Raw genomic sequence first — 20,626 nt, forward strand, 5'->3', positions numbered from 1 at the left:
CCCGGATCTAAACCAACGTAGGGTCGAGCTCGGCCTACGGGGCTCGATCCTAGCCTATTTTGCCCAAGTCTAGAATTCATCCTTCGAGAGGATGACCTTGGTAATGGAGGAGAATTGAGATCGGGAAGAAGAGGACGACAGACGAAGCATTGGGCCTTACCATGCAAGAACAGGCTGTTGCCAAACGAAGCATTGGGCCTTACATGGATTCTGTAAGGGCTCGGTCCCTAATTGGGCTGATATGAACCATGGGCTTGTTTTTGTGGCCCTTTGATCCGGCAGACTGGGAAAAAAGGATCTTTTTTAAAAAAAGGGTTAAAAAAATTTAAATTCGAAAAAAGGTGCCGGTTTGGAACAATTCGGAAAATGGGTACCTCCCGCTCGTTGATCGGGCGGGAGGCGTGGAGCCGAGGACCTCCCGCCCCACCAGCGGGCGGGAGGTTCGAAAAATATTTCGAGGCCCCTCCCGAGGGTCTCTTCGCGAATAAGAAAAGTTTCTTATTCGTGAAGAGGTCCCTCAGGCAGGCATCCCGCCCGGCCAGCGGGCGGGAGGCTTTCCGCCCGGCCAGCGGGCGGGAGGCCTCCAGCACGGCCAGTGGGCGGGAGGTCCCCCTGCTGCTTATTATTTTTGTTATATTTTATTGGAATTGTTATGTTGTGTTGGAATTTATGGTTTACAAACTATTTGAAATTCAGAAATTTTTCAAATACAATATTTATTCGCCATACTCTTTTGTATACATATAAAATTTTAATTCAATTTTACGAAGAAGAGTACTGTATCCCTCGTATGAAGATGATTAAACGATAACGTTTTGCAACGTAGAGTCCAAATATTACCATAGTACGATACGTCAACCAATTAAAAAGAAAATAGTATCATACAAAAATAGTTTAAATATAAAAAGTCCACCGCATCAGGAGTATCTACCCCGCCTGTCCCGGACCTCGCGCTCTCTTCGTCCTCCCCCCTAGTCCTAGCCCGTCGGCGTATGTGGTCCTCCGAGTACGTAAATGCATCTGGAGCACGGTGAGGACGAGGCGCAGGAGGTGCAGGTGTGAACGGGTCATCCTGGGACTGTGCACCTGGAGCGTCATACGTCTGGGAGGGACCAATGATGTCAGGCCCGGCGCCGCCGCCCACCAACTCCGACCAAGTGGCGGAGCCGCCCTCCCAGTCGTCCCAGTCCGGCACACCCAATGGACCACCGTGTGCAGAAGCTCCCATCGACCATACATGCTGAGTATAGTCCTGAGAGTACGGAGCAGCTGGCGTCGAACCCGACGGGAGAGACGTTCCTGGAGCATAGGCGCCAAACGTCTGAGGCTCCATTCTTGCAGGAGGAGGTCCCAATGCTCTCGAGTGCATGACTATAGAAACAAACGAAATTAGTCGTGTAAATTAAAGGTGATCGAAATAGCAATTATAAAGGACTTACAGCTTGAACTAGCGGCAGTACCGCTGGACGCTGCGTGCGGTGCTGCAGAGGTCGACGGGCCAGCTGTGTACACGTGGGCAGACGCATGAGATGAATTGGAGGCCCCCACGTCGTCTCTGCCGCGACACGTCAGTGTACGTAACGCTCGCGTCAAATTGTCTTGAATCTTACGCAAGCTGTCTTTGTACTGTGCCTCCGGCACACGTACTCCACGTTCAAGCAACGTGATCTGAGATGAAGCTTCGACCTTCGCGAAGTTGATCAGATCGATCTGCATACGTAATGGGAAGCAGAGTAATATTGTTATCGATCTTTTATAAAAAAAATTTAATAATTCAATTTGCGAAAGACGTACCGCGCCACGCTGTGCCTGGTCACGGTATGAGGGATACGTGTCCGAGATGGTCGGCTGGTGCTGATGCTCGGCGTCATCAATACGTGAAAGAGTACCGTACGGACGCGTGCGAAGGAGGTACCAGCTGAGGTATGCGCTGTATGACACCTCCGTGTGTGGCTGCGGCTCGTCCCACACATCGTCACGTGCGTCAAGCCACCCTTCTACGTACTCCTGCAGCTTGACGACCCAGTTGACCTTGTTAGCATGATATCCCCTGCGCGAATATCTGTTGCAAACATTTGAAAGACAATATTACTTTATGATAACGATTACATAATTAATACAAAACGAGTTATCACAAACTTACTTGTGTACGTTGCGCGGCACGGCCTGGAACGCTCGAGGTAGGAGAGGGAAGTGCTGTCGTCGCCCGAACTGCCTCATCACTCGCTCGACGCACCTCATCACTCGCTCGACGCAGTACGGCTCGACGATAATATCGAACACTAGGTTTGCCTTTGTGAGCCAGTACGCCTCGTCACGCGTGCAGAGAGAGGACAACCCGTGCGGCGCACGTGTCTTGATAGCCGCAGCGGTGTACGGGGTCCAGATGACATCCTGTGGCCGCATCCGATCAAATTCGGACACGAACTGCGGGTATGCTTTTCGGACCTGCCGATGTGCCCAGCTCATCTGCAAAATTACACAACTGCATCGGTACTTTGCATATACAGAAACGTACAACAGTTAATTAAAGAGCTTACCCGTCGATCGGTCCAAAGCGAACCCATCGTGGGGCTATCCTCGTGCCACATCCCATACATCTTGGGCGGATAAGGCTCCTCGCTGATTAGGAGGCATGCTATGGCGAATCGCTCGTACGACCATAGCTGCAGCAGAAGTGGGCAGCTTGTGATGACGGCGGTCCTCTCCGTCTTGAAACACGCCTGGCAAAGGCCTCGGTACGTGGCAGCAAGCACTGCCGATCCCTAGCTCCACGCAGGTACCTGGCCCGGCTCCGCATCCGCAATCGCGCGCGCGTACTGGATGAGAACCTTATCCACATAATTCCCGCTAGAGTTGCAGAAAAAAGTCCAGCTGAACAACTACAACAGATATGCCTCCAGGCAGCGCGACACCTCGTACTGCCCAGCCAGAGGGTGGAGATCCTGAGCCTGAAATATATTTGTTCAATGCTTAGAGGTAGTCACATATGATTCAATTAAATTAATTAAAAAATATTTGTACTCACCCTAAATTGTATTACCCAACTGTTGGCGGGGCCGGGCGCGACCGGTACGTTCACAAAAAGTGGCGGGTTCACTGGACCAAACCGCTCCTGAAGCTCCGCCATCCAGAAAGGTGGCACGACAATCGGGCCAACAGCTTCACCCGCAATGGGAAGCCCGAGCAGGTATGACACGTCCTGCAACGTGGGGGCCATCTCCCCGCACGGCAAGTGGAACGTGTGCGTCTCCGGACGCCACCTGTCCGCCAATGCCGCAAGTAGAGAGCGGTCGAGCTGCATCCGCTTCTTGGCGCCACCGTCTTGGCCGTCGCCGACCTGAAGCATACGTGCGAGTGGCAGCAAACCAGCCTCACGTAACCTGTATATTTTGCATTGTATATTTTGCATTGTTGTTACAATTGTCGTACAAGCTATACATTAGTTCCGTAAAAAAATACAAAGTATCACCTGTCAAGCCACCGGTCGTCCAGGTGCAACAACTCCTTTGCTACACGAGGGCGCAACTCGTGAAGCTCCTGCCCCTCCACCGCTGCCAGGTACGATATGTGCCGTTCGTCGGTGTTCGCGTCAAGGAGCTCCGGTGTCTACGCCATATCTACATGAAAAATATAAGTACCGTAACACATATTCGTACAAACAATTGAAAATACTAAAAACTATTCGAAATATAACTATCCTAACAAATATATCTAAAAACAATTGAATTACTAAAAACTATTCAAAATATAACTACCCTAAGAAATATTCCTAAAAGCTATTGAAAATACTAAAAACTATTCAAAATATAACTACCCTAAGAAATATATCTAAAAACTATTGAATTACTAAAAACTATTCAAAATATAACTACCCTGAGAAATATTCCTAAAAACTATTGAAAATACTAAAAACTATTCAAAACACAACTACCCTAAGAAATGTATATAAAAACTATTAAAATTACTAAAAACTATTCAAAATATAACTACCCTAACAAATATTTCTAAAAGCTATTGAAAATACTGAAAACTATTCAAAATATAACTACACTAAGAAATATATTTGAAAACTACTGAAACTATAAAAACTATTCAAAATATAACTACCATAAGAAATATATCTACAAACTATTGAAAATACTAAGAACTATTTAAAATAGAACTACACTAACAAATATTTCTAAAAAATAAATATTTCTAAAAGCTATTGAAAATACTGAAAACTATTCTACGTATAACTACCCTAACAAATATTCGTAAAAACAATTGATAATTATACGACTATAACGAGAATATACCTCCAAACTGATGTGTCGACAGGGCTTCGCCGCTTCCTCTCCTCTCTTTCTCTCCTCCCTTTCTATTTTTGTTGATTTTTGCTGAATATTATGAGAATTAGGGGTGGGTGGGGAGCTTAAATAGTGGGGGGGGGGGGGGGGGACGTCCCGCCCGTTGGGAAGGCGGGATGCCCCTCGGGGGAACCTCCCGCCCGTTGGGAGGGCGGGATGCCTCCCTCCCGCCCGTTGGACGGGCGGGATGCCGCGTCAGGGGCCTCTTCGCGAATAAGAAAAGATTTCTTTCGCGAAGAGACCCCTCCCCTGGGGCCTGTTCGCTTTTTTTCGACCCCCGCCCGTTGCCCGTCCAACGGGCGGACGGCACCTATTTTTCGAATTCTTCCAAACCGGCACCCCTTTTTCGAATTTAAATTTTTTTAACCCTTTTTTTAAAAAAAACTCGGGAAAAAAGGTACAGATGCAACCGTAACCAACATTGGGCTAGGGCTCCCATGAAGCTGCCAGCCGGTTTCTACATCAGGTTGTCAGCTTGGAGAATGAGTATGTTTCCACTATACAGGCAATCAGTTGAAATGATATGCTTACAAGTGTGTGGATCCTTCGTAATCTGGCTCAGTAAACCATTGCCGCAACAGCTTCACTTTCCAGCATCCAGTAACTGGCGAGAGCGAGATAAGTTCCTAGTGATTACAATATCGCTCAAAATGTTTACATGTGTACTTAGATATCATAATATCAGTATTTCTAGCAGTTGAACCAAGAAAAAAGATTTCATGTTGGTTCCTATACATATATAAAGTATAAATCACTTGCCATGCCTGACAGTACTGTAAGAAGACACAAATGATGGAAGCAGGGGGGGGGGGGGGGGGGGAGCAACACTGATCGAGAACAAGTGCAAGGTTTTATGTCTCAACTCTGCAGATCAGTATCCTAAATGGCATGAGATCCTACACTCCATGCAACCCAAAATATGATCTGGAAAAAAAATCGCTGAGAACAGGTGCAAATTTCTTTTCTTTTTCCAACAGGAGCAGCTGATAGGATTTAACACTAAGACAGTACATGTCCTGAAACATTCGGACAGGTAGGAGTAGCAGAGTACCCTTTCCGAAAAACAAGTCTGCAAACGGCACTGATATCTTAACTCTTAACCCTCATCACAGAGGGTTTTACATCCGAAGAAGAAAAGAAGCTGGTCCCAGCCGGCACTCGGCAGTTGTCTTTTGAAAGTTCATCCAGTAGCTTGAGCTCTAACTGATGTAAACTTTACTTCATATTTTGCATCAGCCCGCTTTCAGATAGATTTTTAGCGGCTTTCAGTTGATTAACAGTACTCAACTTTGCCAGGAGTAAGGGTCTTCCTGTTAAATTTTTCCCTGACTCTAATAACATAGGTAGTGTTGTTGCCTTGAAAAAGAACCCGCATTGTCATCTACCAATACTGTTTGCCTACATGGCCATTTAGCCCGTGTACACATCGTGTAAACGCTACATGCTAACTACCGTGTCCATTTAATCTGTCGTTTAGTCCGTTTAATGACCGTTTAACCTGTTTAAATGGCCGTTTAGCCCGAATAAATAGCTAAATAGTAGGTTACATAATAATAAAACCGAAATTCAGATACTGTCAAAATGTAACTTTTAGATCTTGATCACTGCTAGAAAATTGTGGCACAACTCCGAACCTGATGCTAAGCTTTAGTCTACTGGTGATCCAACTCAATCTCTGCCTCTAAATTCTAATAATACATCACTACAATTCAAGCTCTCCAGCTAGTTATTTTAAAAACAGTAAAATAGAAGTGCCTATGGTGTTCCTTGAATATCTGAGCAGAATGAAAATAGCAGTCAATATGCAACTTTGCATCCACTAGAGAACCACATATAGTTGATAAAAATTGAATTTAAACCTTGATCAACATTGCACCCGATCAAGCAAAACACAACATACAGGTTCACAATTGCTCCATGAAGGCATGGACAGAGCTTTGGAACTTATCTCCTTCCACCAGCAATGCAGGCGGCCAAGTCGACGTCGTCGTCCACCTCGAAAAAATGCCAGCTCGTCTCGTTGAACGCGCGGGCGAACCAATCCTCGTCATCCAAATCCCCAGTCTCGCCGACCCGCTCCCCCCACGCGAACCGGCTGGCCGCGAGGACATGCGCTGCCTTGGCGGCGGGGGCCGAGCGGTTGTCCTCGGTCTGCAGTGCGTACCGCCGGAAGCTGTTGCCGAGCACGCAGACGCGGCGGAGCTGAGCGGGTGACTCCCAGTTGGCGGCGAGGAGCGCGTCGTAGAGCGACGCCTCGCAGTGGGGCATGTAGAAGAGCGTGGGCTCCTCCACGCGGCGTCGGCACCCGTCATCGAGGCTCGGGACGGAGAACCCGAGCTCGGCGGCGGCCGCGCACTCGACGGCGGAGAGGACGGGATCGAAGAGGTCCGCGGAGGCGGCGTCAGGGAGGAAGTCCCTGCGGAGGAGTGCGGCGAGCGCGAGCTGGAGGCGCGCGGCGGGGGAGGACTCGAAGCTGCCGACCCCGAGGAGGGAGAGGCGGGCGGGGGCGAGGAGGGCGAGGCGGCGCCGGAGCGGGGAATCCGGGAGGAGGAGGCGGCGGTACAGGCGGGAGTCGGCGACGCGGGAGATGGCGGCGTGGGCGCGTGCGACGAGACGGGAGACGCGCGCGGGGTCGAGGGAGGGGTCGGAGGGGACCCAGGGAATTGGGGTCACGGGGAGAGGCGGAGGAGCGTCGGGCTGGCAAGCGGTGGGTGGGGCCTCGCCTCGTCGGCGGCCTCGGCGGCGGACGACGGTCCAGTCGCCGCCGGCAGTGGGGGTAGCGACGGCGACGGCGGGGGCGACGGCGGCGGCGGCGGCGGACATGGATTGGATCGAGACGGAGAATTGGGATGGTCTGAGGCGGAGACGGGGTATGGAGACCGTCTGATACGAAAGCTCAACGGTCCAGATTTGGCGCGAAGGATTAGTTGGTGGTTTAGGGGAGAGGTACATGCATTTATTCAGCTACTAGCCTACGACACAAAACGGTCTTCATCATTGCCTTAATGTCTTATGTATCTCAAGTAATATAATAGAGAGCATTTCGCTCTAGTGCCATAGAATATTTACCATAGGAACAAAATAAACTCATTAGATAACTAATTAAAATCAGCAAGATATTCTCAACACAAAAATTTCAATTAAAACATCGCAAGATATGCTCAACATAACAGTTTTAATTAAAAAAACTTTTTCGGTTATCTTTAAAAAATAAAATGCTATAATTTACAAATCATATTTTTTTTAAGTGTTTGGGATCCACCGAGCTTTAGCCATGACATGCTCAATTATCTTATTCTATCCCTACACAAAATTTACGTAGGAAAGGTCGTGTTAATTTTCTTCACCTATGAAAATGGTTTTGGGTACAACCGTTTGTTTTTAAGCAAATGGGACATATACGACGAAGAAAGAAGATAATCGAGGTTTAAATTGAAGTCATGTAATAGTTTGATATGAGAATATAAGATAAATAGCAGAAGGATGAGCAACTAGAGTGATTTAGAAAAACCAAACAAATTCAGTGTCTTATACACCTTTTGAGGTACAAAACCATAATGGCACTCACTCGAGATAACTAAACGTTTGTTTCGCGTTGATCTGCTTGCTGGCTCCGTGTCAACCGTAGTTCCCAAATTACCATCAACCAAAGCAGTAGCACGCGATGCTTAAGTTCCCGCGCAAACCCGGGAACCCGGTAGGATGGTCATCGGGTCCCACCTGCCAGCCTACCCGGGCTACCGGGCCCTGCGCCCGCTCGCCGGCTGGCGGGCTTCCCCTTCCTCTCGGTCGGCTCCCTCTCCTCTTCCTCCCCTCCGTCTCCTCCTCCGCAGCGGACCGACTAAAACACACGAGGACACTTTTGCGGCCCGCCCCCTGCCCCCGCGCCCTATTCCCACCCGCCGCCACCCCCACCCCGCGGCGGCTCCCCCCCGATCCGACGGCCCCCGCGCGCGCCACGTCGCCGTCGTCTTCCTCCCCCACCCCACTATTTACCCTCCGCCCCACGCGGCCGGTCGCCCCACCTCCCCCCTTTCCTTCCCGTCCCCTCCGAATCGGCGCGCTAGGGTTAGGGTTTCGCTGCATCCGCGTACACGCGTGTTCCGCCTAGGCCCGGGTGGTTCCGGTGAGTTTTCTCTCTCTCCTGCTCGGTTCTTGCGCTCCGCTCGTTTCCTTCCTGCTGCTTCTTGGCAATGGAGTGGATTGGGGGCTAGGGTTTTAACTGTTTGGCTTTGTGGCGGTGTCTTTTTGGTGTGGAGGCGTAGGTGGGAAGCCCTATGGCGATCGTGAGGACCGGCGCCGGCGTCCGGCTCCCGAGGCTTGACGGCGGCGGGGAGGGCTCGCCGGAGGCCACGGAGGACGACGAGGAGTCGCGGGCCACGCCGTCGCAGGAGTCCGGGGCCGACGGCTTCTCCGGCGGCGAGGAGGAGGAGGGGGAGGAGGAGGAGGAGGAGAATGGCGGCGGAGGTGAGGAACCAGAGGAGGCGGAGGATGAGTTAGGCGAGGAGGAGTTGGAGCTGGAGGAGGAGGAAGAGGAGGGGGACTCGGGGATGGGTTCCGACGAGCTGGAGGTCACGGAGCTCGGGGAGCCTGGCGCCGAGATGTGCCAGGTTGGGGACCAGAGCGTTGCCGTGCCGCTGGAGCTCTACGACCTCGCCGGCCTCAGTGATGTGCTTTCGCTCGACGCCTGGAACACCCTCCTTAGCGAGGACGAGCGAATCCGTCTCGCCGCCTTGCTGCCCGACATGGACCAGGAGACCTTTGCCCGCACCCTAGTTGAGCTCCTCTCAGGACAGAACTTCCACTTTGGGAGCCCCCTCGCCGCCCTCTTCAAGCAGCTCAAAGGGGGGCTGTGCGACCCCAGGGTCAACCTGTACCGCCGTGGCACCCGCTTTGCGGAGCGGCGCAAGCATTACTACTGGCTGCAGAGCTACCACAACTCAATGGTGCGGGGTCTGTGGGAGATCAAGGATTGCTGGAAGGGCCGTGAGGGGTACAGCCTTGATGAGAGGCTGAGGATGTTGGATGCTTTGAAGGCAAAGCAGCAGCAGAGAAAAGCTTTGGCTTTGGCTTGGCGATCTGGGTCAGAGACTGATTCGGGGAGCAGGGAGTCTGGGAAACAGGTCTTAAATCAGCTGAAGCTAGATAAGATTGGACAGAAGAAGGCAGGGAAGTTAGCGAAGGAGAGGTCTAAAGGCTTGCTGCGGGTGAATATGCTGAAAGGAGTTGATGAAGAGTATGGGGAAGGGTCTGGCCGTGATGCTGCAGTAGCGCTTTCTCGTCAAGACAATGTGTATGGATATGATTCGGGCACACATAGAGGGAAGCTTCATAGGAGCATAGATGGCCTTTACTCGGAGGAGCTAGGATATGAACGGGATTCGTCCAGAACTCGGTTTCCGAGGCTGCTGCCGAAGCCAGTAAAGAAGAAGGAATTGACTACGAGCTATGATGGCAATCTGTACGGAAACAACTACCATGATAACAATAATGCTTCTCCATACTACTATGGCAGGAATCCCGGTCCTAATCAGGGAGTCACTCTAGCAGCAGCATATGATCCTCCATATTTTGACACCAGAAGGAATGCAAGGTACTCGGAGAGGGACTGGGTACAGGGTGGAAAAGGTGTGCAGAGTAAAGCACTAACAGGGGATGAAATGCACTGGACTGCTAGTACCCACACTGGCCAAGTAGATGACTGGCAAAAAGGGAAGTTGGCAGGTGATTACAGGAGCAGGAAAGATCAAGCTGGCTATGGTCTGAAGGTTAAGTCCTATAAAAGCATCGAGCAACAGACTAATGATGCTCGCATTGGGTCAGACCCTAGAAGCAAGATATCACAGGTGAAGATGGCAGGTAAATCCAGTAGCCAATTTGATAGGATTAGCCAGAAACACTCCAGGGGCAATGCTGCCTATTCTCAAAGTGAGGAGACAGAATCTGATTCATCAGAACAGTTTGAAGATAGTGGGGACGTGCATTTTCTTGAACGGAAGCCAGAGCATCACCATTCTGGATTTCATAGACAAGCACATGGTGTCAAAAAGTCAAAAAAACTTTCTAAAGTGGTCAAAATGAACTATCCTACTGCTGGTGCAGATTTAGAACCCTCTCGGAGCAAAGGATTCAAAGGAAAGGTTTCAGAGGCTGGTTATTTACGTGATGTGGATGTGAAGATGACGGAACAGATTAGTGATGTCATGAAACCTCCAGCAGCCAGTGGTGAAAGGAAGCGGAAAGGGATGGCAAATTTGGAAACACATGTTCATGATAACTCCGAACTGCATGAAATCAATGAAAATGCCAATGATTCATTCAGGCTAACAGAAAGTGAAAGGCTTGCCAGTAAATCAGGCCATGCAATCCAAGATTCTAATGGTGATTTTGGTGGTACTGAAAGAGTAAGTGGTAGCTCTGGGTCCAAAAAAACAAAAGGAAGAGTTGAAGTTCCTAGCCTGGATGAGCACAGTGAGCATGTGCCATCTGGTCCAAAAATGGCCGACAACATCAGTGGCTCGAAGAAGAAAAGCAAAAAGAAGCCAGAGAGCACCACAGACGCAGTTACTGTAGCAGAACCAGCTGCTGATGTGCCGGAAGATAATGTAGTAGCAGTAGAGCCTGAGAAGATTGAGAAGCCCAAGAAGAAGTATGTACCAATATCACCAACTATCCATACCGGCTTTTCATTCTCCGTTGTACATCTTTTAACTGCTGTAAAGAAGGCTATGGTCTCTCCTGCTGAGGATACTCCAGCAGCAGCGAAGCAACCTGATGGAGAGGACGGCAAAAAATGGTTCAACAATGAAGAGCAAAACAAAACGCCTCAAGAACAAAGTATGACAGAACAAGCTCAACAGGTTCTTGATGGTGCAGATGCCAGTGCCGCAGAGCAGAATGTACCAAGCAATTCACTAGCACTTACTGTTCAAGAGATCGTCAATCGAATTAGATCAAATCCTGGAGATCCTAGGATACTTGAAACCCAGGAGCCCCTCCAGGATTTAGTTCGAGGAGTATTGAAGGTACTGTCATCTAGAACAGCTCCTCTAGGTGCAAAGAGCTGGAAAGCACTAGTTGCCTATGAAAAGTCAAACAAAAGTTGGTTCTGGGTTGGTCCAGTACCTTCTGTTTCATCATATGATGATCCTGATGAAGAAACTTCTGCAGAAGCATGGTGTATACCGCACAAGATGCTTGTGAAGTTGGTTGATGCATTTTCTAATTGGCTGAAAAGTGGTCAGGAAACCCTCAAGCAGATAGGATCCCTTCCACCACCTCCACCACCAAATCCTGCAAACTTGGATTTGAAGGAAAGATTCAAGGAGCTTAGAGCCCAGAAAAGTCTTAACACAATAAGCCCAAGCTCAGACGAAGCAAGGGCATATTTCCAGCGTGAGGAATTTTTGAGGTACTCCATACCTGATAGAGCCTTTTGCTATACTGCTGCTGATGGGGAGAAGTCTATAGTTGCTCCCTTGAGAAGAGGAGGTGGAAAGCCCACTGCTAAAGCTAGGGGTCACCCCATGCTCTTACCTGATCGTCCGCCACATGTTACTATCCTCTGTCTTGTAAGAGATGCTGCTTCTAGGTTGCCTGCAAGAACTGGAACTAGAGCTGATGTCTGCACACTACTCAGAGATTCACAATACCTAAACCATGAAGAAGCCAATAAAGAGGCTGCTATTAATCAAGTCGTCAGCGGTGCTCTTGATCGCTTGCACTATGAACGTGATCCTTGCGTACTGTATGATAATGACAAAAAATTGTGGACCTATCTACACAGGGGTAGGGAGGAGGAAGATTTTGAGGATGATGGCACGTCATCTACGAAAAAATGGAAGAGACCGAGGAAAGATCCCTCTGATCCGGCAGAGCCAGGTGCAGCAAACGATGATTTTGATGATGATGGCACTGGCACCCCTTTGGCGAACAATGCAAAAAAGCAAAAGACAGACCATGGCGATCCTACAGTATCAGGAGAAGCTAACGATGAGGGAGATAATGCAACTCAGAATCCATCTTGTGGTGGCCTCGAGGGTGATCCTGATCTTAATGTTCCATCATCAAAAAATTACGAAGAATCAGTTGGAGTTGTTTACATTGATGCAAGACCAGATGATGCTGGTTCGAATTCAGTAGATGCAAAACCAGGCAGCAGGGCTGATGATAACCCAGCAAGTTGGCAGTCAGTCCCAGAACAGAATAAAAACAGCACGGCACTTCCTGAGAACACCAGCATGGATGCTACCCTGTCATGAATAATAATAACATCATGGCTCAGTGAGCAGCACATGTGTTGAAGCGTCAGCATAGGTAATTTCTGCAGAAATCACATTTCACCTGTGCCATCTATTCTTAGTGCTTCAGTTGGCTATTATTATGAGAATTTGTTTCGTTGTTACTGTTGTTTCTCTCTCTTTACACTGCAGTAATGTAAACTAGAAATGCTTAGATGGTTTTATGCTACCCTATTTTTCTCCTAGCACAGCTCAGTCTGTTTTATAGTGAAATTGTTATACTTTCTGCTGGATATCATCTTATAATTCAGTGCTTTGTGTCCAAACAGATTTTCTAACACTACTTTGGTCCGTAGCTATCATAGTTGGGCCTGTACTTATAACGATTGTTGTGAAATAGGCAACATTCTTTTCAGATATTGGTTACAGTTTTTTCAGTGAAAGAGGGAGACTATTCTATCGATATGTTACTTGAATTGTATTATTTCCTACATAAAGTTAGCATTGAAGTGATATCTCCTATGTCGTAATTATATGTTTGATGCACTATTGTGCAGGCCACACTTAGTTATAGTCAGGATGTGGTAGTCCTGCTTCATTCTGAGATCTCTATTCTCCAGTTCATTAGTTAGTGTTGCTTGGAGCAGTTTAAGATCATGTAGTTCCCTGCAAATATATGTTTATGTAGTTCACATGATGATTACAAATAGCTCGTGCAAATATCAAGTGGGGGAAGGACTTCTCTGATTGCATCCATCCTCATTCTGCTCACTGTCATTTGAATAGATTTTTATTTTTTTTTCATTTGGTTGGACTCTTTACCTACTTAATTGTTTCCGAAAATATTCTGAAAACTGCACGTGTCTTTTAACCATGAGACTATATAAACCCTGCTGCCCATGTGACAGCTTCTTTTGTTTTGCAGGGTAGAAACTAGAAAGCAGTGTTCATCTTGTTGCTATATGTTTGGACATGGACACCATAGCAAGCATCATTATATGAGGCCTCAGACTCCGCCAGAATCAATCTTTTGTAGTTGAGATAGCCTGTACATTCTTGTCATAATTTAAATGAGTTTCTGTAGTTTATTACTCTCTTTTTTCTAGTGGTCTTGTGCAGCTGCTATGCCGCAATTCTAATGTGAAGTTGTTAGGCATCTCATGTACTTTGTGTGTTCATGTTCGGATGAAATGATATAGAAAGTTCAGTAGTGCACATACGAATGGCGCTGTCATGAAAAACCGAGGTAATGTTAACTACTGCTGAGAGCAGCAGCTGTCACAAATTATGTATACTTTGTTACCATGCTGCCTCGATGCCCTTGGGAAGAGCAGCCAGCGAAGCGACCGTTACCGTCTGATGACATTTCTTCTCTAGCTTACACACTGTAAGACACGAGTGCCAATTTATGAGGTCGATAACAAGTGTTAGTTTGAACAAATAAATTGTGAAGTCTATAGTTATGGAAATATTAGAGATGAATGTAGCATTTTTATGTGTCACAAATTCACACATTTTTATGACGGCAACCATATGAATGACTTGATGCCATCTAGAACTAACACGTAACCACTGACAAAGAACTGACGACACCTGATGAACTCTCGCATATGTTACATCAGATATTCAGATTCAACGATGCGATAGCAGGTATATGCCACACTATACATGCAAGCCACCCTAAGAACAAAAAGCTCGACCACCAACAGCAGCAGTTAATCCAATACCACTATCAACAGCAATATGGGAAAAAGGTAATCTAAACAAATGCCTTTCTTTTTTTTTTGTACAAACTTTTCATAAATCTAATTTCTTCCTATAAGAGGTTCCAGCGCTGCCTCTGGCAAATGTCTGCTGCCTCCATTTGCCTGCTTCCAGGTACCTCTCGACTCCCGGAACGATTTCAGAAGCTCATCGTAGTCCGGGGTCCGCAGCTCCTCTATCGACTCCACACTTGGCAGGTCGATCTGCCTTTTCCTCGGTGTCGAACACGACGGCTCATCCACCTGTCATTTTTCAAGGTACAGTGGCAATTTCATCAGTTGGAGATCAGGAGCACATGCATTTTCCTAACTACCTGTTGCTTTTCATGACTGCTCACCAGATACTCTTCCTCCAGGCATTTCCCGGCGTTTTCACTGATCTCCACAACCTTGTGGTGATGTTCCCCCTTCAGCTCCCTCATTTCCCCGTGGCACGGGGTAAGAATCGCACCAATGTTTGCGCATGCATCATGGTCAAGCTTTAATGAGCCTGAGGGCAGGAATTTGTCATAAGAAAAAGGGAATCGTTCCTGCTATGCTATGCACTTTAGTAGGCAAAGTTAGTGTGGTCTTACTGTCGATGGAAGAAAGGAGCGCCTTGTTTGCAACATCAATATCTTCAAGAGTTGACGATACTGCAGATGACAATTTGGAACGTAGCAATTGGTTGGCTTCTATTCCGGTCCTGTCAACATACACACAGCACTTCAACACATTCTGGTTGCCTACCATTGAATTCAAATTCAAGAGACAAATTTGAGATACCCCTTGTCAGTTATTATTCTGAAACCTCATACCTGACTATAGAATCTACAGACTCCACATTTCCTTTGCCAAGGCTGAAAAGAGAATCCTCTGCATTCTTCCACTGTTGTGCGCCCATGGTCGTCTTCGCCTTGCTGCAACAAATTTCCAAGTGAATGTAAAATTTCAAAACATCCACAATTTAAAGCACAACGAACCACCATCACATGATGATGCCGTACTGACCATTCTACAAGCACTTCGGCCAAGCAAGACCTTCCACTATCAACTGCAGTGGTGTCCTCAATGTAATTCTTCTCGGTTTCTTCCATGTAAAAGCCCCACTTTTCCCGCACTGATGAGGTGAAGTCCTGGGCCGTCGAAATTTCTTTCTGCAGGTGACTTGTCCTGTTTACAGCACTCTCTCGAAGGCTACTTACGGCTGTTTGGACCTGCAAAGCATGCCCATGATCAATAGTGTGTAGCAGTGGTGTGATAGTTAAGGCTATCCATCCATCAGAACACTCCTTTTCATGCACATCAGACACTAGATTATGTTAATCCGATGGGCAGAAAACAAGGGAAGCAATGGATAATCCTCACCAGCTTCTTCTTCCGTGCGTTGGAACTTGCAAGCATCTCCGCCACCTTCTCTAGAAGCTGTTTTTCTTCATTAGCAGCACACTCCTGTTAAAAAGAATAAAATTATATTATGTTGCAAAATCATATCCTCCGATGAACTGCATACGGTCAGTGCAATTATCACCTCAAATTTCTTTTCAAGGTCAACAAGTTGTTGATCTTGCACACTTTGTGTGTCTTCCAAAATATTGGTGAGCTTAGATGCATGAACATCTAGCGAGTGGAAGAAACCAGCAGTGATCTTAGAGATGGACCGTGATGCCTCCACAGCTCTCAGGTGTCCCTGTGCCCAATAACAGAAGTTACAACAGAAAGTGGCTTAGGAGAACAGCAAATGATTCCACGCTTCCACAAGATACAGACCTCCCTCTGCTTATTTGCAAAATAGGCCAGTCTTTCTTCTTGTTTCGCTAGGCTGCACTGAAGCTCATTTAATAAGTTATCTGCTTCTGAAGCAATTCCTCCAAAACACTGTGAACAGATAGAACAATCAGAAATGTTGCAAAATCCACTGCATTCTCATTAGGATGAATGAAATGAACTTACTTTTTCTAGGGCTGACGTGCGTGATTGTACTTGTGAATTTAGTCTCTCGAATGTTGTCCGAGAATTCATGTCAATTTCACCTGCTAAACCATCCAAAGCAGTAATACCCGAACCATGCAGGACTTTGAGTTTTTGAACTCTCTCCCTGAGCCCTTGTGCTGCCTAAAAATGGGTAATTGATGCATATCAATAAATACTCTTGCATAGAGTTCCATACACAACTAATTAGGCAGTGAAAAATATACCAAGGGACTGAAGTACCTCATCTTTCGAAGACACAAAGGATTGCATATCATGTTCCATTTCTTTAAGGTGGTCCTCCTGTTGCATGACAGAATTGGAGACGGTTTTATGCAAGGCATCTAGCTGATGGGTGAGTTGAGCCCTAAATCTCTGCACGAGCGATCTGTTCCCATCTTCTATCTTGTCTTTATGTTCTACAAGTAGTCAAGAATAATGTCCATAACAGTCAGAAAGCTGGGTTGATCAGGTAGATCCCTGGCCTAAAAAATTAGTTAAGGTCCCCAACCTATTTTTGAGAATAGTCCAGAAACATCTGCTGCTGCATTTTCTAATTCCGCACGAAGGTTATATGCACAGTCTACAAGCGATTTTTCTGCAGAAAAAAAAGGGTTATTGAATGATTGTAAAAGAAGTAAGCACATAACTGTTTAATTGAAACCAAGCATGGAGGAACCATGAAACCCTTGAAAGGTTGTAAATTGAATATCAGTTGCATACATAAACTTGCCAAAAAGTCTCAACAAAACAAATGAGCAGAACAAAATAAGACATGATCTCAAGAAACCTGATTTTAGAAGATTGAATATAACATATTCCTTTTCTTTAATAGTAGACTTTGCTTCATTGTATTTTTCTTCTAGATCATGCAGAGCACTCTTGGTGTCCTCCAGGTCTTTCTACAATCAAGAGACGTCGGAAGTGATAAGAAACATATTTGCTAAGATAATGTGAAACCATATGACTGAGACTAGAAAGGTACCTGAGTCTTTCCAAGTTTTTCACCCAACTCTGCACTCAAAAGTTGTTCAGCATCATAAAGCTCTTTTAGTTCAACCAATTGCTGGTCATAGATTTTGCAGAAATATTCTCATTTCAGTCATTAGTAACATAACTGTTTGTTTCCATATGCTAAGAAAACTAACCTTATCCCTAGCTTCTAAATCAGCTCCCAGTCGTTCAATTTTCTCTGTCATGGCCTAAGTGACAAAGGTAATTTGAAAAAGATGAGATGATGATGTATAAAATAAAGCTAGGTTCAGTTTATCTGAAGAAATCCAAATACAGGTTTAATTGGAAAATCAAGAAAAACCTTTTTCTCAGCTTCCTCTTGGAGGTAGCGCTCTCTTGGAATGTATATACCATTCTTCTCTCTTGCAGCAAACACCTCTGAAGACATATAGGAGACCGAATGAATGGATGATGTATGATACTTATCACTTCAAGATATAAAAAAACTTGCAAGAAGAAGAACCTTGTTTGAGACGGTCAATTTCATAGTACAAGTCCTTTATCATAGCAGACTTCATCATCCTTTGGTTTATCTGATTTTAACAGTAAGCACAAGTTAGACTACAACATCAATTGTGAAGTTTTTACTGTCTGAAACAATGAAGCACAAATAGGACTGACTTATCGAAAAAAAGGGAGATGAAAACCTCAGGTTTGTTCTTGATATTTTTTGCGCGGTGTGCATAATCAAGTGTGCTCAGTGTCTCTTCTAAGCAATATACTGAAGGTGATATTGTAGCAATAATGCAAGTCTTTGTTTTCCCTCCCAATGAATCTCTCAGTAATCTTGTCAGTTTACTATCTCTGAAACGAATAGATATAAATATAAGTTCGCTTTAGGAATATGTTACTAAAGTTAAAACTGTCAGGGGATTTCTTTACAATTACCTGTATGGGACATGTCCAGAGTGCTCAACGAGAGCATTTATAACACGACCAAGCGTAAGCAAACTCTTGTTGATTTCTCCAGCCTCTCTCGCTCTGCCCTGCAATGCAAATTCATTCTCAAAAGTGCTTCGTTGAATTTGAAAGATCAGGGGATGTATTTGATTATTTTTAGTTTATGATGAAATCCAAAAGTTACTCACATCTCTAGCACCTGAGCGCGATATATTTTCTGAACCAGCTAGATCGACAAGATTAAGCTTCCCAATTTTGATCATCTCCTCACCCTCATGAGTCAGTTCCTTAATATGAATTGTGATTGAGAATATGGAGTGCGACCTACTGCTTTGCTTGTTCAGCAATGTCTCTGCAGTGCGCCTCTTTGCAGAGCCCTTGTCAAGAATCTTGTAGATTTCGCCAGCGGAGTACACAACTTCTTCTTCAAGCCCTCTTACAAAAACAAACCCCTTGCCATCTTCCATAAGGGCAATAGGTTTTTTCGTCTTGTCCTCAGGAACAGGGAATTTCGGTTCCTCAGGTGCTAACAAGTCAGTGATTTCTTCATTGTAAAGCTCAAGAAAGGTGACTTTCATGCTATACTCTGCGCATTGAGCCTCAAGAATGTCAAAGATTTGCCTTACAGCCCTTGGGATAACTCCAGCATCAGTCGGAAGTTCACCATTCTAGATGTTAGAAGAACTAGTTAATGATAAAAAATATGCACATCAAAGCTACAACTTTGAATTATATGAATAACGAAATATTTACCTTGACCTTTCTTGTTCCACCTCCCTCCATTGTGTATGTTTTCCCGGTACCAGTTTGTCCATAAGCAAAAATAGTGCAATTATAGCCCTCAAGGACCTCATTTACTATTGGTGAGATGGATTGTTCAAATAAGTCTTTCTGCCTGGATGATGGGCCAAACACCTAATCAAAATCAAAGAGATCACTCAATTTGAGTCAAAACTTGCAAACATGAAGTTAAGAACACTAGGTAAATTCAAAGTGTCAAATAACTAAGCACTCGGGTAATTTCCTAGCAAAGTGATACTAGAAAGGTGATCTAGTACCTTATCGAAGGCAAATGTTCGATCAATCTGCTTATTGGCGATAATTTGAGTGGCAGCAACCTCCCGACGGCGCTCATTGCACGAAATCACCACTGGAGTATTTGACTTGGTCTCTTCATCACTCAAGGGCCTGAATGCATCAAACTATACATTGTGAGAACAAAAGTAAAATTACAAGGAACTTCTAATTAGAACCATTGAACCCTCTTCACCTGCATCTAAGGATGACTTGCACATTGACACCCTTCTCCTTATCACCTTTCGGGATAGTGTTAGTATTGGTATTTGCGCTGCCATTGGCCTCCCCGGATCTCAATTCTCTTCCGGACTTCTCAGTCGACCTTGGTGATGGTGATGGAGGGCAATTCCTCTTCTCCATCTCCAATTCCTCTGAACAATAGCCCGGCCACTTTCAAATTCTGCACGGGAGGTTCGTCGGAAAAAAATCTGCACGGAAGCTTAATTTCTTGAAATGCAGTTGCCAATTGCTCGAACAATTGAACTAAAAAAATCTAACAACTGTTGTTCAGAGAGCCAAAAGACAGTGACAGCAAGGGACTGGTTGTCAAAATTTGTCCCAGATCAGGGGAGCAGCACGAAGAGCCAAAGAAATGCCGGCCACTAGAGCAAATGCAGAAAAAGACAACAGCATCGAGACAGACGCTATGCAGATGCAAATCTTGGAGAAAAAACGCCGTGAGATCTTTACTGGAGTAGACCGAAACCAATTAAGATGCAATTGCAGCTGTTTAGCAGATCAAAACAAAATCTTTCCGACTTTCTCACTCTACGAAAGGGGAAAAACTATGCCCAGAAGATTGAAACACCGAACAGATAATCAGAAACAAGGACGCAAAACGATAAATGAATAGATAATCTGCGAGTACTCCAGAAATCCAATAAGAGCGGATACTTGAAGAAAAATGCCCAGGAGTATCTGCCGCTGCTTAATTAGCTGCCGAAATCAAGCTAAAATAACTCGCTCGGACCATCAAAATGAGATCTTTCTCTCAGGAAGCCGCACCAAACCACTCCGTCAATCAACACCAGATGAAGAAACAAAAGCAGTGGCTCTAGAAACACAATCACAGAAACGAATCATGAGACAGGGGGTACTCACACTGTCCCACACGCAGACGGGAAATCCACGAAGCAATGCGATCCAAAACTCCTGCAGGACTAGGGGTGTAGGAGCAGGAGCAGTAGGTAGGGGGCAGCGGCAATGGCAATGGCGAGATCCAGGGAGCAGGTCCCCCTGAGCTGCGGCGCGGTGACTTCTAGAACAGCTCGTGGTCTCTATCAATGGCCTCCCTCTCTCTGCTCTCTCTCTCTCTCTCTCTAGCTTTTCC

At 46.1% G+C, this 20,626-nt stretch overlaps 3 protein-coding genes across 4 annotated transcripts; 1 reads left to right on the forward strand and 2 right to left on the reverse strand.

Moving 5' to 3' along the window:
• Positions 1-5,930: 5,930 nt before the first annotated feature.
• On the reverse strand, positions 5,931-7,314 carry LOC112886766 (protein SENSITIVITY TO RED LIGHT REDUCED 1). Its single transcript, XM_025952754.1, has one exon. It carries the CDS (start codon positions 7,302-7,304, stop codon positions 6,297-6,299), a length of 1,008 nt encoding a protein of 335 aa, XP_025808539.1. The 5' UTR covers positions 7,305-7,314; the 3' UTR covers positions 5,931-6,296.
• A 930-nt stretch (positions 7,315-8,244) lies between these two features.
• Positions 8,245-13,950, forward strand: LOC112887261. Of its 2 annotated transcripts, none has more exons than XM_025953393.1 (3): positions 8,245-8,478; positions 8,612-12,668; positions 13,518-13,950. In XM_025953393.1, exon 2 carries the CDS (start codon positions 8,630-8,632, stop codon positions 12,611-12,613), a length of 3,984 nt encoding a protein of 1,327 aa, XP_025809178.1. In that variant the 5' UTR covers positions 8,245-8,478; positions 8,612-8,629; the 3' UTR covers positions 12,614-12,668; positions 13,518-13,950. The 2 variants fall into 2 exon arrangements, with proteins under 2 accessions (XP_025809178.1, XP_025809177.1); XM_025953392.1 differs by having other exon boundaries at positions 8,618-12,668.
• Positions 13,951-14,143: 193 nt separating this feature from the next.
• On the reverse strand, positions 14,144-20,626 carry LOC112887263 (kinesin-like protein KIN-5A). Its single transcript, XM_025953394.1, has 23 exons — positions 20,398-20,626; positions 19,490-19,724; positions 19,278-19,407; positions 18,973-19,134; positions 18,408-18,887; positions 18,208-18,305; positions 17,967-18,123; positions 17,783-17,852; positions 17,621-17,697; positions 17,454-17,507; positions 17,291-17,371; positions 17,096-17,207; positions 16,817-16,903; positions 16,549-16,724; positions 16,288-16,449; positions 16,105-16,212; positions 15,866-16,024; positions 15,703-15,786; positions 15,346-15,551; positions 15,153-15,254; positions 14,931-15,040; positions 14,694-14,845; positions 14,144-14,598 (listed from the first exon to the last, which is right to left on the reverse strand). The coding sequence occupies exons 2-23, from the start codon at positions 19,654-19,656 to the stop codon at positions 14,398-14,400; spliced, it is 3,135 nt and encodes a 1,044-aa protein (XP_025809179.1). The 5' UTR covers positions 19,657-19,724; positions 20,398-20,626; the 3' UTR covers positions 14,144-14,397.

Source organism: Panicum hallii, chromosome 3, assembly GCF_002211085.1.
Source record: "Panicum hallii strain FIL2 chromosome 3, PHallii_v3.1, whole genome shotgun sequence".
NCBI lineage: Eukaryota > Viridiplantae > Streptophyta > Magnoliopsida > Poales > Poaceae > Panicum > Panicum hallii.

Excerpts from the sequence above, each read along its gene's own strand:
- LOC112886766 (XM_025952754.1), bottom strand. The coding sequence starts at position 7,304 with ATGTACCTCTCCCCTAAACCACCAACTAATCCTTCGCGCCAAATCTGG.
- LOC112887261 (XM_025953393.1), top strand. The coding sequence starts at position 8,630 with ATGGCGATCGTGAGGACCGGCGCCGGCGTCCGGCTCCCGAGGCTTGAC.
- LOC112887263 (XM_025953394.1), bottom strand. The coding sequence starts at position 19,656 with ATGGAGAAGAGGAATTGCCCTCCATCACCATCACCAAGGTCGACTGAG. Across the intron at positions 17,698-17,782 it reads AATTGACCGTCTCAAACAAG|AGGTGTTTGCTGCAAGAGAG; the intron begins GTTCTTCTTCTT and ends ATATGTCTTCAG. Across the intron at positions 15,787-15,865 it reads ACCTTGAAAAGAAATTTGAG|GAGTGTGCTGCTAATGAAGA; the intron begins GTGATAATTGCA and ends TCTTTTTAACAG.